The sequence below is a fragment of the Trichoderma breve genome, chromosome 2 (assembly GCF_028502605.1).
Source record: "Trichoderma breve strain T069 chromosome 2, whole genome shotgun sequence".
Lineage (NCBI taxonomy): Eukaryota > Fungi > Ascomycota > Sordariomycetes > Hypocreales > Hypocreaceae > Trichoderma > Trichoderma breve.
This window is the reverse complement of record NC_079233.1, coordinates 4,546,129-4,560,805: the sequence shown is the minus strand read 5'-3', so window position 1 is coordinate 4,560,805 and position 14,677 is coordinate 4,546,129. Positions and strand designations below refer to the sequence as shown.

The following is a 14,677-nucleotide window of genomic DNA, read 5'->3' as shown; positions in this document are numbered from 1 at the left end:
TCATGGGCTCATTGGCGAGTCCTGCGGAGCGGAAATCAACTCTCCGCATGACAAAGGCTTTATAATTCAAGACATCTAGCCACGTCACCGCAACAGAGAATTAATTAATAGATTACACAGCAGAGGAGAAGGTAAGGCTCTTCGCCCTCCTGAGCACCTCTCCAAGCGGCTGTCAGCTTCGATCACTACCGATTGGCTAGATCAAAGCGCCAACTTTTTTATTTTTATTTTTTTCCCTTTTTCGGAAGTTGTACTAATTTAGCCCATTTCTCAGAGATGGCAGAAGAGAGGACAGGGATAATATGACTGGAGTTTGTCAATCTCACTTAGAAAATACAACAACTGCTTTCGGGCATCCTTAGTCTTCCGGTGTATTGGCTTCTTTCTCATGTTCAACCTAGACTTGGCAAAATAATGATTGCATTCATCCCAAGGGCCCTCTTGTCCAACGAAGAATAGAAGTGTCCCGCCTTACAGCTGTGCTATTCTGAGCCAGATATCAACGTAATGTCTCATTTTCACAATGTGCATACAAGCTGAATTACACTATCACCAAGCACATACGACCATAGGTAGAGGAGAATTCGGGGTCCCGTCTGCTCCCCCATAGACAAGCCTCTAACCGGCAGATTAGTAGTTGAGTGGGTGACCATCAGCGAACACCGGCTGTTGTATGTTTCTTTTTGCATTTTTTCCTATCTGTTTTTTCTTTGTTTTGCTCTTTTGCTTCTGTTTGTGTGCCTTCATGCTGCCTATTGACCTTGGTGTTTCAAAGTTCGAGGGAGGGGAGAATTTTTCGCACACTGGGTAGTGTCTTGCAAGAGTGGACCACCGACGCAATCTTATTTCTACCAGCTACAGCCGTATGTTTTGATTCGCGTTCCAAAAAATTTTGCTACTCAGCTCCAAGGGTTAACAGTAATACATGATTGCTTCAGAATCTGCCAAGTATGTGATATGTTGATGGGTGTCTCAAGGATGCTACCCGGCCGAGTTCACATATAGAAACGACATGAAGCAGAAGAAAAAGAAACCCCAGTTTTCGGATGGGAATACATCTTACAATTCTCCAGCAAAGCCTCCATTTGCGGCGAAACGTAGCTGGTATTCCCTCAAGTCGGCCCAGTGTCGCAGCTCTTCTTCCTCATCTTCCGCCGTCATCTGAAGCGGGTCTGGTGCACGGGTCTCTCCCACGGGACCTGTCTTTTCGAGCTTCATTAAGACTTCAAGGAGCTGAGACAGAGCCTCTTCTGACTTGATGGCAAACGGCCCTTTTCTTTCAGGGGCATCGTTTAGGAGCGTGGAGGCAACCTGACGAATCTTGTTGATGAGAGATCCTCCATTGGGTTCGAGATTTCGTTGCGAGATGGATCCCAGCACCGTCAAGAGGTTTTGAACGATAATTTCTCGCTCAGCCGACATGAATTCCAAAATCTCCTTGTCATCTTCTTGAATAGCTTTCTCCTCTTCACTTGTACCCTCGACCTCGAGAGTTTGTTGCTGCTCGCTCAGATGGACATCTCTCAGGTTGAAGTACAGTTCCACAAAATACGATCTTGTAGCCAGTTGCGATACAAAAATATTAGCCTTCTGTATCTCGTACTGAAGCTGTCGACGCCTCGTAGGTTGCGTTTTGATGATGTTGCGCACATCGTGTGGTGGCTGCGTGTTGGGCCACACTGGTGGCACGTATTGGAGGCCGGAATCCTCCATGCCAGCCAAAGGATTTGTTTCGTCTCCGGAATTGCCCAGCTGGAGCTCTGGCGGTAGATTATCAATGATGCTTTTGGCAGCCAAAAGGCCATCCCTAAGGAGGAGTCTTTGATCTGCCCAAGGAAGAGTGCTCATGCCGTACGCTAGCTCCAGGCTGACGACGCCATTCATAGTTGTGTAGATATCAATACCGAAACGGAATCCAGTAAGAAGCGTCACACTGCCCTCTGCTTGGTGAATGATTTCGTTTGCAAGAACGCAAATGTCATCTACGTTCTCGGGATATGCAGGATAGGGAAGGCTGGGGGTTGATGGGGCAATAACGATATCGGTATGGGATGCGCCGAGCTGCGAGAACGAGCTAAAGATGAAATTAGCTGTCAGTTGATAGACAAGGGGAGATGAGCATGAACAAGAAGCCTTACCGAACGCCTAGCAGCAGGCACCAAAAGATACGCTTGCCAATCTGGTCCTTAACGTGATTGAACGGCATCGAATCAGGAGCGAAGCTGTCACTCCCAAAGGTAGGCAGCTCTCCGGGGTGCTTGGGCCTGCTAAAGCCGAGTTCTCTGAGCAGAGTCAAAGTTTCGGCCATGAAATGGCGAGATGCATTCCACTGCAAGGTGTAGCCGGAAGCCAGTCCAAGAAAATAGCTGGTGGCAGCGTCGTCCAGCGTTTTTGGTTGTTTCAAAACCCATCTGCTCCCACGCGTGAGAAGGGCAATGTCACGACATTTTTCAATCATGACAATGGCCTTGGGGAACAAATGCGTGCTGTGCTGCGCCTTGAGATGCTCTCTCGCACTGCGCGGAAACGATGCGACCAAAGTACCAATCATACTAGCCAGCAACCCCAGGAACTCGGGCTTCAATCGATCCTCTCTATTCGCAAAGGACTGTCGAAAGGTGGGCTCGTGGGGAAACGGAGCAAGCGGATGGATGTATGTAAAGAAATCATCCACCAGGAGCTCCAACACGGGCATTGGCGCAATTGCCTCTGCATCCAAGACACCATCCGTCGATATGGTCATGAGCGTCTTGGCAGCATTCTGGGGCGATGGAGACGAGGGGAAGCCAGGAGGAGCTACAGCCTGATCGATGCGAGCTCTCTTAGCCGCCTTAGCAGCTTCGGCGTGCTTGTTCGGCGGTCCGCGTCTCTTGGTCTCGCGATTGAAGGTACAGTCAACGCCAAGCTCGCGGCAAGGGCGACAAGGCATGTTAGAGTCGTCGCACTTGACCTTGCGCATGCTGCACATGTCACAGGCGCGTCGAAGTCGCGTCAGCTTGGGGTTGATGGTGGGATCCCGCATGACGCCTCCCGGCCCGGCCACGAGATGCTGCTGAAGCTGTCCCGGCGCCAGCTCGGGCGCGGGCGCGATGGGCACGCCGACAGCATGGGACTGGGCGACGGCTTCGGCAGCGGCATTCTGCAGAGGATGGTGATTCTGGATGGCCTGAGCAGCATCGCTGGCAGCCTGCAGGATCTCCAGCCCATTGCTGGCGTAGGCGTGGGCTGTAGCGTGCTGCGACGGCGACGGTGGGGGAGAAGCCGACATGGCGAAAACGACAGAGCGAGGCTGTTGTCGCGATGGCTGATTGTCGGCGGATTCCCGGATGTTGTGGGTTGTTGAAGCGAGGTGACGCCGATACCGAGACGCAAGCGAGAGGAAGATTGGGGGGATGGAGGTACGAGATCACGTGACGTATCACGATTTACCATCTGGTACAGGGTAGGCCATATTGACGGGGCGTGCATTTGACATTTTGGCATTTTGTTCGACATTGATGTAGGATTTTGATTCATTTTCGGGCGAATATGCAGCTCTTTATTATCCGTTCATATACATCATTCATCTTGTTGACTTGTTGCGTGGTTACGAGCCGTTGGTTGACGAAGCTGCTGAAGTCGGTATTTTTACATATTTCAGACTCGAAAGTTTACCACCGAGTCAAGACCACTGTGACCAGAAACAGTTTCATATGCAAGAGAGCATTTTTACCGGTATAACAAAAGAGACAACAAGCCATTTCTCTTACGTTTTCCTACTACCTAACAATGTAGGGCTTTAGCTTGTAGTAATCACAGCACATCTTGGTTTCAACAGCAAAGCAGCACTAGTAGTTGAAAAAAGACGTTGCAAAATCCACGCGTAAGCTTGACGTAGTGGCCGTACAAACCTGCAATGTGCTTGTCATACTAGCGTCGTTTAGGAAGTGAACAGAATCGCTGTCAATGATTTTGACTACTCGCAGATCGGCTTCTGTGCGAGCCGATCAACGGCTGTCGTGACGCGCGACATTTTTTTCTCCCTAGCTTCTCTCTGATTGGAAAAAAGTCACTCGCATCCACATCTTTGTTGAGTGAGGGTGGGTAATATTGGATGCGCGCTTCACAAAAGCACGTGAAAAAAGCTCCATCCATCTCGCCATTATTTCTGCTTCTGTACTGTACAGCAGGTTCATTACGAGTGCAAGCTGTCGCTCTGTTGCTTGATCAAGGCTATCGAGTTGCCGCCGCGTCAGAGATATTTGAATTTTATGAAGGATCTCGGTAGTCAAAATCGATGTGATGGCCTAGAAGTGCATGCTCGTTATTATGCGTGTATCTGACAGGACGTTCTGCTCCGACGTTCTGCTCCGGAGCCTCTCTGCATCATTAGCAACATGCTTCTACGCAGCTGTGGGTATTTTAGCGGCATGGCTGTCAGGGACGGGCGGGATCGGTGACAGGCAGCAACACTTCCAACCCAAGTGTAAGCACAAGTACGAAGTAGCAGTAGCCTACTCGGATTTTCTTTGTTATAGGGGGGCAGCTATCCAAATTGACACCGTGTTGAGCCGGTGTAATCTGTCCATGTGTAGCGTTGCATCCAACAGTTACTCCGTGCCTGAGCCCACCTGCAAGTTATTTCAGCCTCGAAAGTTGGCAGCCATACGAGCACCCAAACACATGAGCTGAAATTAACCAGAGAAATGAAATTATCTTCATGGGAGTCACATGCTACATATTTATTTTCTCATTCACCGCCGGCCGTCTCAGGTATAGTTTACACGCACAAAGCACAAGCTGCCTTCTCCTTAACGAGCTCCTTTTTCCTGGCCAGCAGCAAAAAGGGGTGGCCTTCATCGGCCTGGGGGAAGAAGCAATGGTCGCTCCCCCGCTGAGCTACTGCTACTCCGTACGGAGAATCTCCGCTGGGATCCAACATCCAACCACAGCCTCGCTATTGCATGGAGTCGTGGGTGCTACTCCGTATTGCCTTTTACTTGGTGAATAGCCATGAACCATTCGGCCCCATTCGCCATATTTCGTTTTCCGAGGCTTGTGCTGGAACTGCCTTAGTGCTGCTCCACTGCCCAGGTTTGCCAGCCAGCTTCATTTCATTAGCACTGGTTAGCTTTTTAGAGGTCATAGACTGCGTGCTGGAGCCCACGTCCGTCGTCGGTCCAAACAGGGCTTCTGTATTCGAGGAAGGTCGAATACGCGTTGACGACCACAGTAGAGTTGTCAGCGCCTACCGACGTGTCCGATGGGTTTTCGTAGACAGACAAAGAGGCACATTCAAAGCAATGCCTAGATTTTTCATTCGGCCCGAGAGGTCTTTATGAACAGCCTTCCTGAAAAACCCCCTCTTTGAGTGAATTTATGGACGGACGTGCTGAAGAGAGCAGCATCTGGTTGGGTGTGAGGGCGTTTTAACGGTTGCGTGCGGGCTGAGGTTGTGAGAATCTCGACAGCGTTGCACCGTGTGCCATTAATAGATTAGGTAGAGCTTGGCCCTCTCTTTGTACGCGCAGCACAAGTACTACCAAGGTACGGAGCATACCTACCTAGCTTGATATGTGCATCCATGTTCTTTGCAATGGCAATAAATGCCCCTCATTAATGGTAATGTCGCCCCGGCTCGCAGAAAGCTGTAGAACAAGCTTCGAACGAGCCACGGCTGACAAGGGGCCACGACCCGCTGCTGGAGCTCCCGATAGGGCGACGGCACAAGTCACAGGTCATGGACTCGAGTTCAAGGGAATTGATGGAAAGGAGATAACGTTGCGACGCCCCCAGAGCACGGAGTACTAGTATCGCTGTTAAGCCACACCTTTTTATCGTCCAAGTGTCAACGGTTCCCTCTTGCTCTTTCTCCCTGCAATCTCCCACATTCACCAGCAGCGAAGCGATTTGAATTTTGAACTCTTCACGTATCGATACGAAGCACGGAGTTCGGAGTGCCTTGCGCCGATACACTCCAGGTCCTCTCAGCGAGCCTCCCTTTGACTCCTACAGTCTCCCTTTTCCTTTATCGTGCAACATCTTGGGCTGGCCAGGGCAACTCGGGTACTACGAGAGCTGAGCTGTTACTCTGCCCTTCAAGTAACAGCACCCCGCCATCGCATTGAGGATTCCGCACCAAGTATCAAAAGCGTTTAGTACCAAAGTAAGATACCTGCCACCCAACGCCCACTTCCGCCTGTTTGCCAGCAGCTGACTTTGTACCCCTCCCCCTCCTCCAGACTTCCTCGAGACATTGAAGCTCTACAAAACCACCAGAATCATCCTCATTCTTTGCGCGCAACGGCACAATGGCGCGCCGTGAGTCTCTCTCAGAGATTCGCGCAGCCAACCCCGAGCTCTCCTTGACTGGGAACATCATCTCCGCGACCTTCAACATCCCCCATGCTGTGACATACCACAAGGGCGGCGCTTGGGTGAGTGCATTTCATTTCGAGCTTGACTTTGCGGCTTCGAGGAAGAAGCAAGCCCAGGGATGTGAAGCTCTGCTGCGCAGATCGCATAGTTTTTGACGTTGACGCCAGCGAGCTTTCGCGACTCTTCGCTCTTCTTGACCTCTTGGCCCTTTTTCTTCTGATTCTTTTCCTTCCGATTGAATATTTTACCTTCCCATTACCCAACTGTGAGCATCTTTGATATTGACTCGCTTCACAATGCAGGATCTGAAGCCTCGCCGTGGTCAGTCGGCCCTCATCGACTCTTTCGCCTATCTCTCGTCTGATGCGACGCCATGGAATCATACTGTTGTCGCCTGGACAGGCGAGATTGGACACCCTGACGATGACCCGCTCTCTCCCCCAGACACCCCTTCAGCTGCGGCTACCGCTACCACAGCCGTCAGTTCGCTGTCGGCTCCCGTCCCGATCGATGCCACTACGCGATTGCCTACACCTCCCCCAGTTGATGGACTCTGGGTCCCTAAGGGAGACCAGACGCGGCTGGAGCAGCAGCTGGCCCATAGCAAAACCATTCGCACCGTGCCTGTCTGGCTTGCGGACGAGAGCGAGGCCACCGACGATGGCATCATGCTCAAGGACCAGGCCCGTTGGAGGCGCTATGCTGAGCATGACCTCTACACACTCTTCCATTACAAGCAGCACGAGCCTACCGATGGCCGCAAGGAACGCGCTCAGTGGGCAGATTACTACCGTATGAACCAGAAGTTTGCCAACAAGATCATTGAGATCTACAAGCCTGGTGATGTCGTCATCGTTCACGATTACTATCTTATGTTATTGCCTAGCATGCTACGCCAACGTGCTCCGAAGATGTACATCTCCTTCTTCCTCCATTCGCCGTTTCCCAGCAGCGAATTCCTTCGATGCCTGCCTCGCCGCAAAGAGGTGCTCGAGGGCATCCTTGGCGCAAATCTTGTGGGATTCCAGTCGTACAGCTATTCGCGCCACTTCCTCAGCTGCTGCACCCGCATTCTCGGCTTCCCATCTGACACCCTTGGCATCGATGCGTACGGCTCCAGAGTACAGGTCGGAGTCTTCCCCATCGGTATTGATGCCGACAAGGTAGAAAGCACCGCTTGGGCGGATACTGTCAATGAGAAGCACGCCGCGGTGCTGAAGATGTACGAGGGCAAGAAAATCATTGTCGGCCGTGATCGCTTGGACAGTGTAAGAGGCGTGGCTCAAAAGCTTCAGGCGTTTGAGCGCTTCTTGGAAATGTACCCTCACTGGAGAGAAAAGGTGGTTTTGATCCAGGTCACATCTCCCACCAGCGTCGAGGCTGAAAAGGACGACCCGGAGAACAAGAATGCCAGTCGAGTCAACGAGCTCATCATCAAGATCAATGGTGAATATGGCAGCCTCGGCTTCTCGCCAGTGCAGCACTATCCCCAGTACCTCAACCAGGCCGAGTATTTCGCCTTGCTTCGTGCAGCCGACATTGGCCTCATCACCTCGGTTCGCGATGGCATGAATACGACCAGTCTCGAATACATTGTTTGCCAAAAGGACAATAACGGCCCTCTCATTCTTTCGGAGTTTAGTGGAACAGCGGGTAGTCTCCGCGATGCAATCCACATCAACCCCTGGGATATCACGGGCGTAGCGGAGAAGATCAACGCGGCACTGACCATGTCTGTCGAGGAGCGCACCAAGATGCAGACTAGCCTCTACAACCACGTCACGACGCAAAATGTGCAGTCGTGGATCACCAAATTCGTTCGCAAAGTGCACTCTGTGCTGGCCGAAACCAACTCAAGCAAATCAACGCCCTTGCTTGATCGTGCCCTCCTGCTGTCTCGCTACCGCTCTGCATCGAAGCGCTTGTTCATGTTTGATTACGATGGCACCCTGACGCCCATTGTACGCGAACCAAGCGCTGCGGTGCCCTCGGAGCGCATCATCCGGTACCTGAAGTCCCTTGCCGCGGATACTAAGAATTCGGTTTGGATTATCTCGGGCCGAGACCAAGAATTCCTCCAGCAGCACCTTGGCCACATCCCCCAGATTGGGTTCTCCGCTGAGCATGGTAGCTTCATGAGAGACCCCGGTAGCGAGGAGTGGATCAACCTGGCGGAGAAATTCGACATGGGCTGGCAAGCAGAAGTCATGGAGGTGTTCCAGAGATACACGGACAAGGTTCCAGGTGAGTTACTGATTGATTTAGAGTTACCATAACGAGTACACTTTTGCTATTGGTAGAAAAAAGAAGCTAACGCCCTATTCATAGGTTCCTTCATCGAGCGAAAGCGTTGCGCCCTGACCTGGCATTACCGACTTGCCGAGCCCGAGCAGGGCCTACACATGTCACGCGAGTGCCACAAGGAGCTGGAAGCTGGAGTGGGCCAGAAGTGGGAGGTCGAAGTGATGCCGGGCAAGGCCAACATTGAGGTACGCCCTACCTTTATCAGCAAGGGTGAAATTGCCAAGCGGCTGGTGGCCACCTATCACAACCCGGGAGCTGCCCCGACAGAGAAGGATCCGCACCCTGGAAAGATCGAGTTTGCTCTCTGCTCCGGAGACGACTTTACGGATGAGGACATGTTCCGCAGTCTCAACGGGGCATCAGGTACGATCCTGGATGATCAACACGTCTTTACGGTTACTGTGGGGGCAAGCACCAAGGTGACGCTCGCCAAATGGCACCTGCTTGAGCCCGAAGATGTGATTGAGTGCGTGGGACTGCTGGCCGGTGCTGGCGACCCAGCCAGCCTCGAGCGTGTGGGAGAGGTCAATCTGGCAGCTCTCAGCACAGTCGAGGGACACATCCCGGCCGAGGAGCTGTGAAGAACGACTTCTCATCGCATTTTTTTTTTTGTTACTTTGCAGCATGTTTGTTTCATTGCAAACTACGGAGCTGTTGACCGAAAAGTTGAGCTTCAACGAGATGTTGAAAGCTTTGGGAATTTCTTAACGATTGCACTTTGAAGATGAGAGAAGAGGGCTGGGATGTATAGAAACGGTAATAGAACGAAGGATGGCGCGTGGCGTACGGGGCTAGTAATAACCTTGAGGTGAAGAGTAACTGAGGATGGAAATGGAAAGCAAATACGGGACATAGGGGGCTGCGGCCATCCCGACGCATCTGAAACGGAAGACATTTGTCGACTGGCAAAGTACCTATAGCATTGGCCGTTTCATTTAGCACGGAATATAAGACAAAGTTTAAAACGACATGCTGTTTGAACGTGGCTGGCTGAATCGGGTCTCAGAAGAGACATCGACGATCTTGCAATGGCATCGGCACTAATCAAGTATGCTGTGGCTTTCCAAGATATTGGGCATAAATTGAAGAATTGGGATAAGCAAGACAAGCTGAGCTGCGGACACAAGGCTAAGCATTGGCTAGAGCAGAGCCTCTTGCAGAGGTGGCTGCCACGAGAGGCGGCGCTTAAACGTGTTTTTGACAGTGTCTCAACCACACTGTCGATCTAGGAATGCCACTCTGGCATTTGGACAGCGCCGCACGTGCGTGGCGGCAATAGGCGAATCCGACGGCGAATTACGAGGCAGATCTCTGCAATTGGAGGCTCAATTGGCTGTGGCATTGTGGAAATATCATGGTGGAGGCAAAGACGGGCTGAAACTCTCTGGCCTTTCTTCGGCAGCCCGACTTTTTTCTGTTTCCAAATAACTGGGGATGGTGGCCTTTTGCGGGATCCGGGCCTGTCACACGCCCGCTTGTCTGATTCGACCTCAAAGGGCCTTGTATGTCGTGTGATGGATGGCACAAGAATCTGGAGAAGGGCAGAATAGGAAAAGAGGCCGTTGAACTCTATTCCGGGGGACCCGAGGCGAATTGCGGGAGGTGGGATGGGAGGACGGATGGGGAGATGGGTGGTGATCTGGTGTTTATGTGTGATTGTTTTGTCAACTCTTGCATGACAAGATGGACCGTGGCAGCGAAGAAGCGCCGCTGAATCAGCACCAGACGGATGAGATTTGCATATGCATACACAGAAAAGGGTCATGGGGACTATGCAGATTCCGAGCAACCGCGTTCTGTGGACGGGAAAGGACCGAAAGCAGGACATCTGCTGACTCGGAGGTTTTTTTTTTCTCTTCTTCTTCCATTTACTTTTTTTCTTCTCTTCTCTTTTTTTCTTCCCGCTGGATTATGTTATACGGGGCTTCGTGGATCCTTCTCCAGGCTTCTCTTGTCATGCCTTTGTCAGTGTCAGTCGACCCCAGCAGGGCAAAATGCAGTCGACTTAGTAACCAGTCGGAGCCAGTCTAGGCGTGCTTCGTAGGTTTTTAACCTCTTCATCTGTAATAGCTTCCTAATATTCTCCGCCCCGTTACCACGCGGCTCTTGTTCCGCATTGCCCAAACCCCCTGTAGATGCTACAGTACTATCTTGTTCTGCTGCTTCTTGGCCGCTTGGCCTTGCTTGGGGGCCAGTGACAGATGATGTACCACTAAGACGACGTCATCGGCTGGAAGTGCCGAGGGCAGGCCGCCGGAAGAGACGGTGCTTGGCGTTTGCCCCACTTGCCGGCGCCGGGGCGGCAGATACGACGTCATGGGCGCGTGTGTGGGAAGGGGCGACTGCTGGGTGAGGGAAGGAGCTGTGGTGACACGAGAGAGGCTGGGAAGGCACCATGCTGTTCTGCGACTGCTGGTTTACTATTTCACGTTGTTAATTCTAATTCAGCTGAGACATATCAATGCAAATTGCGCGTATGGAATTGTGAGCGACATCTTTTATGATAGGGGGATCTGCAAATGCGGCTTGTGCTGAATCATACGCATGTTTTAAGTCTCTGGAGTGAAAAAAAAAAAAAAAAAAAAAAAAGAAAAAAGAAGGAAAAATTGGAGCCCGAGTATGCCGAGACATGTCCCCCAAACAGGAAAACTTCCGCATAAAGCAGCAGAAACAAGTCACTCCTGGTACTGTACGGAGTACTGGTGTACATAAGCTTTCTTGGTGGATCTGCCCTCTGCCTGGTGGAGACTCGGTCAATCGCGATTTTGCTCATCCTCATTCGTCTTCACCTCGCATTTCCCTCGCCTCTCCCGCTCTCTCTCGGGGGTCACCGACCAATCGTGTCACGAGGCCGCCGCCCAAAAACCCGGATTCTTGTCCTGGTTTGTTTTGTCTTCCCTCTCCACAGCAGACTGGAGAAGGCAATGGAGAAAGTCTGGAGAGTAGGACCGAATTGGGCCAGGAGATTCTCGGTATGGTGGGAAGAGCGCCGCGGTTTGTCACCCAATTCGCCCTCTCAGCGGTTTTTTTTTTTACCTTGCACCTGACTTGCCTCTGCTGTCGGCCGTCCCCAGGATTCGACTCGTTGGAGACTTCCCCGAGCCCGAACCCGTGGGGTGGGGAGACTTTCTCCCTCTTCCCCCTTGGGCGTCATGATCCGGGGCTAGCAACATGCCTCGAGATGCCTGCTCGTCCACCCACCAAACGGCCGGACTTGGGCCGGTCCCACGGTTTCTTGATCGTGACCATATGGCGTGGGTGTTTGGGCTGAATTAGGTCATTGGAGACGGACCGGGCATCAGTGGCGGCCTTGGTCGTGTTGGAGAACATTTATACCCCAATGCCTCCCCCCCTTTCAGTTGACGATCTGTCTCAGTATTGAACAACAAGATACACTACCAGCATCACTACTACCTCATCTGCCACTAGGAGACCAAGCTCCCGGATCAGCAGCAATTTCCTTCTCAACTCAATTGACACGTCACCTCCTGCACACACACACATATATATCCTACATATAGTCGCTTAATACCTAAGCGATAAGTCTCCAGCAGAGACAATCACCATTGCCATTCAAGGGCTTTGACACAACAACATATACTTCACAATGCGTTCTAGACGGGGCCGTTTTATGACCATCTACTTCGACCAGCATGATCCTGCGTCGGAGAAGCACAACCCCGACTTTGGTCGACCTTCAGTCTCTGGCCTGGACTATTCTCCTCTGCCACGTGTGACTGGACGGTCTTTCGCCATGGGTGTTTTGGTCTCAATGGGTGGATTGATGTAAGTTGACGCTTTATTTGACTTGGAGCTAATGAACCAAGCTAACCCGTTCCTAGCTTTGGCTACGATACTGGTCAGATCTCTGGCTTTCTGGAAATGCCCGATTTCCTGGACCGGTTCGGTCTCACTCACTCTGACGGCACAAAATACTTTAGCAATGTTCGCTCTGGTCTCATCGTCGCTCTGCTGTCCATCGGTACTCTTATTGGAGCCTTGGTAGCTGCACCCATCGCTGATCGCGTTGGTCGTAAGCCTTCCATTTCGCTGTGGGCTCTGGTTGTCTCCATCGGTTTTGTCATTCAGATTGCATCTATAACGGCATGGTACCAGCTCATGATTGGACGATTTGTTTCCGGTCTGGGTGTTGGCGCCCTGAGTTTGCTTGTTCCCATGTACCAGGCTGAGACAGCACCCGCCTGGATTCGAGGTGCCATGGTTTGCGCTTACCAGCTCTTCATCACCATGGGTATCTGGCTCGCTGCCTGCTTCAACTACGGCACTGTCAAGCACCAGAGCGGCAACTCGGGCAGTTGGCGAATCGTCATTGGCCTAGGATGGATCTGGACCCTTATCCTTGGTTTCGGTATTCTGCTCTTTCCTGAGACTCCTCGATACGACTTCCGACACGGACATGAGGAGCGCGCCAAGCAGACCATTTGCCGTGTATACGGTGCAACAGAGAACCACTGGGCTGTCCACACTCAGATTACGGAAATTGAGCGCAAGCTCCGCGCTGAAGACAAGATCCAGCTTGGCCCCATCAAGGAGTTTGTCGGCATGTTCCGAGCTCCCCGTATGGCTTATCGTATCGCCCTTGGTATGACTCTGCAGATGTTCCAGCAGCTTACCGGTGCCAACTACTTCTTCTACTACGGTACCACAATCTTCAAGTCGGTGCAGATCAACTCCTTTGTCACTCAGATCATTCTCAACAGTATCAACTTTGGTGTCACCTTTATTGGTCTGTACATGGTTGAGCACTTTGGTCGTCGCAAGTCTCTCATTGCCGGTTCCATTTGGATGTTCATTTGCTTCTTGATCTTCGCCTCTGTTGGTCATTTCATGCTTGATCTTAACGATCCCTCGGCTACCCCCACCCCAGGTGTTGTCCTCATCGTTTTCGCCTGTCTCTTCATTCTTGGCTTTGCCACTACTTGGGGTCCCATGATTTGGACCATTCAGGCCGAAATCTTCCCTTCACGATACCGTGCCAAGGGTATGGCTCTCTCCACTGCCAGTAACTGGATCTGGAACTTCTGCATTGGTTTCTTCACACCATTCATCACTGGCGCCATCGACTTTAGGTATGTGCACACTTTTTCTTGACAGATTACGAAGATGTTTCTAACAGTTTAATTATAGATATGGTTATGTCTTTGCTGCCTGTAACTTTGTGGGAGCCCTCATCATCTACTTCTTCGTCATTGAAGGCCAGGGCCGCACCCTTGAAGAGATCGATACCATGTATCTCGAGCATGTTCTTCCCTGGAAGAGCAGCAAGTGGGTGCCACCTCCTCCCGAGCACATGGCCAACATCCGCAGAAAGGCTGGCGTCGACCTTGATGTCCTTGCCGACCAAGACAGCGAGAACGCAATTGCCAACGAGACTTCGGATAAGCATGTGACTCCCGAAGGCCCGGCCCACCAAGAACACGTCTAAAGAAAAATGATGGATTTATCTTGTAAATAATGCGGTTTATGATTATGTTGGATATTGATGATGGGAGATTGGATATACCAAGTTGATTTGTTGTAGGATAATGGCAGAAGCTGGGGATTCTTTCACCTAGTGTGTATTTTTTTGAACAAGCATATGAATTTTAATCATTGAACTTTAACGAATCTTAAGTGACTGAGCTGGTGCAAATTTAATTACGTAGATGGATATTTCCACCTTTTAACTATCTCGGATCAAGAAATCTTTGAAGTGAGAGGCATGTGAGAAATCAAATAACACATTTCCTCGATGAAGATCTTCTCGGACCGGCTCATCACCTTTTGACGCATGAGTTGTCGTCCGCCTCTCATAATATGCCAAAGATATAGATGCTGGAAAGCTTGCGGCCGGCTCTCAGGTGAAAGCTCTCAGGTGAAAGCTCTCAGGTGAAGGCCCTCATTGTGTTATGCCGTCCCGTTTACTTGCTCCATACTATAGGTCAAAAAATGCAGGGAGCCCTCCAAGTTGGTCTGCGATTTTTTTTTTAAAAGTAGAAGTCTACTGACTTTCTCG

At 51.2% G+C, this 14,677-nt stretch overlaps 3 protein-coding genes across 3 annotated transcripts; 2 read left to right on the top strand and 1 right to left on the bottom strand.

The window, feature by feature from the left end:
- Positions 1-1,059: 1,059 nt before the first annotated feature.
- T069G_03614 (fungal zn(2)-Cys(6) binuclear cluster domain-containing protein) lies at positions 1,060-3,268 on the bottom strand (the record flags this gene model as incomplete). The annotated part of the gene is made up of 2 exons (XM_056170824.1): positions 1,060-2,074; positions 2,139-3,268. 2 exons carry the CDS (start codon positions 3,266-3,268, stop codon positions 1,060-1,062), a joined length of 2,145 nt encoding a protein of 714 aa, XP_056031716.1.
- A 3,022-nt stretch (positions 3,269-6,290) lies between these two features.
- T069G_03613 (glycosyltransferase family 20 domain-containing protein) lies at positions 6,291-9,242 on the top strand (the record flags this gene model as incomplete). The annotated part of the gene is made up of 5 exons (XM_056170823.1): positions 6,291-6,416; positions 6,660-7,579; positions 7,625-8,318; positions 8,394-8,601; positions 8,686-9,242. The coding sequence occupies 5 exons, from the start codon at positions 6,291-6,293 to the stop codon at positions 9,240-9,242; spliced, it is 2,505 nt and encodes an 834-aa protein (XP_056031715.1).
- Positions 9,243-12,268: 3,026 nt separating this feature from the next.
- On the top strand, positions 12,269-14,107 carry T069G_03612 (sugar transporter domain-containing protein; the record flags this gene model as incomplete). Its single annotated transcript, XM_056170822.1, has 3 exons — positions 12,269-12,447; positions 12,504-13,751; positions 13,810-14,107. 3 exons carry the CDS (start codon positions 12,269-12,271, stop codon positions 14,105-14,107), a joined length of 1,725 nt encoding a protein of 574 aa, XP_056031714.1.
- Between the last annotated feature and the right edge of the window lie 570 nt (positions 14,108-14,677).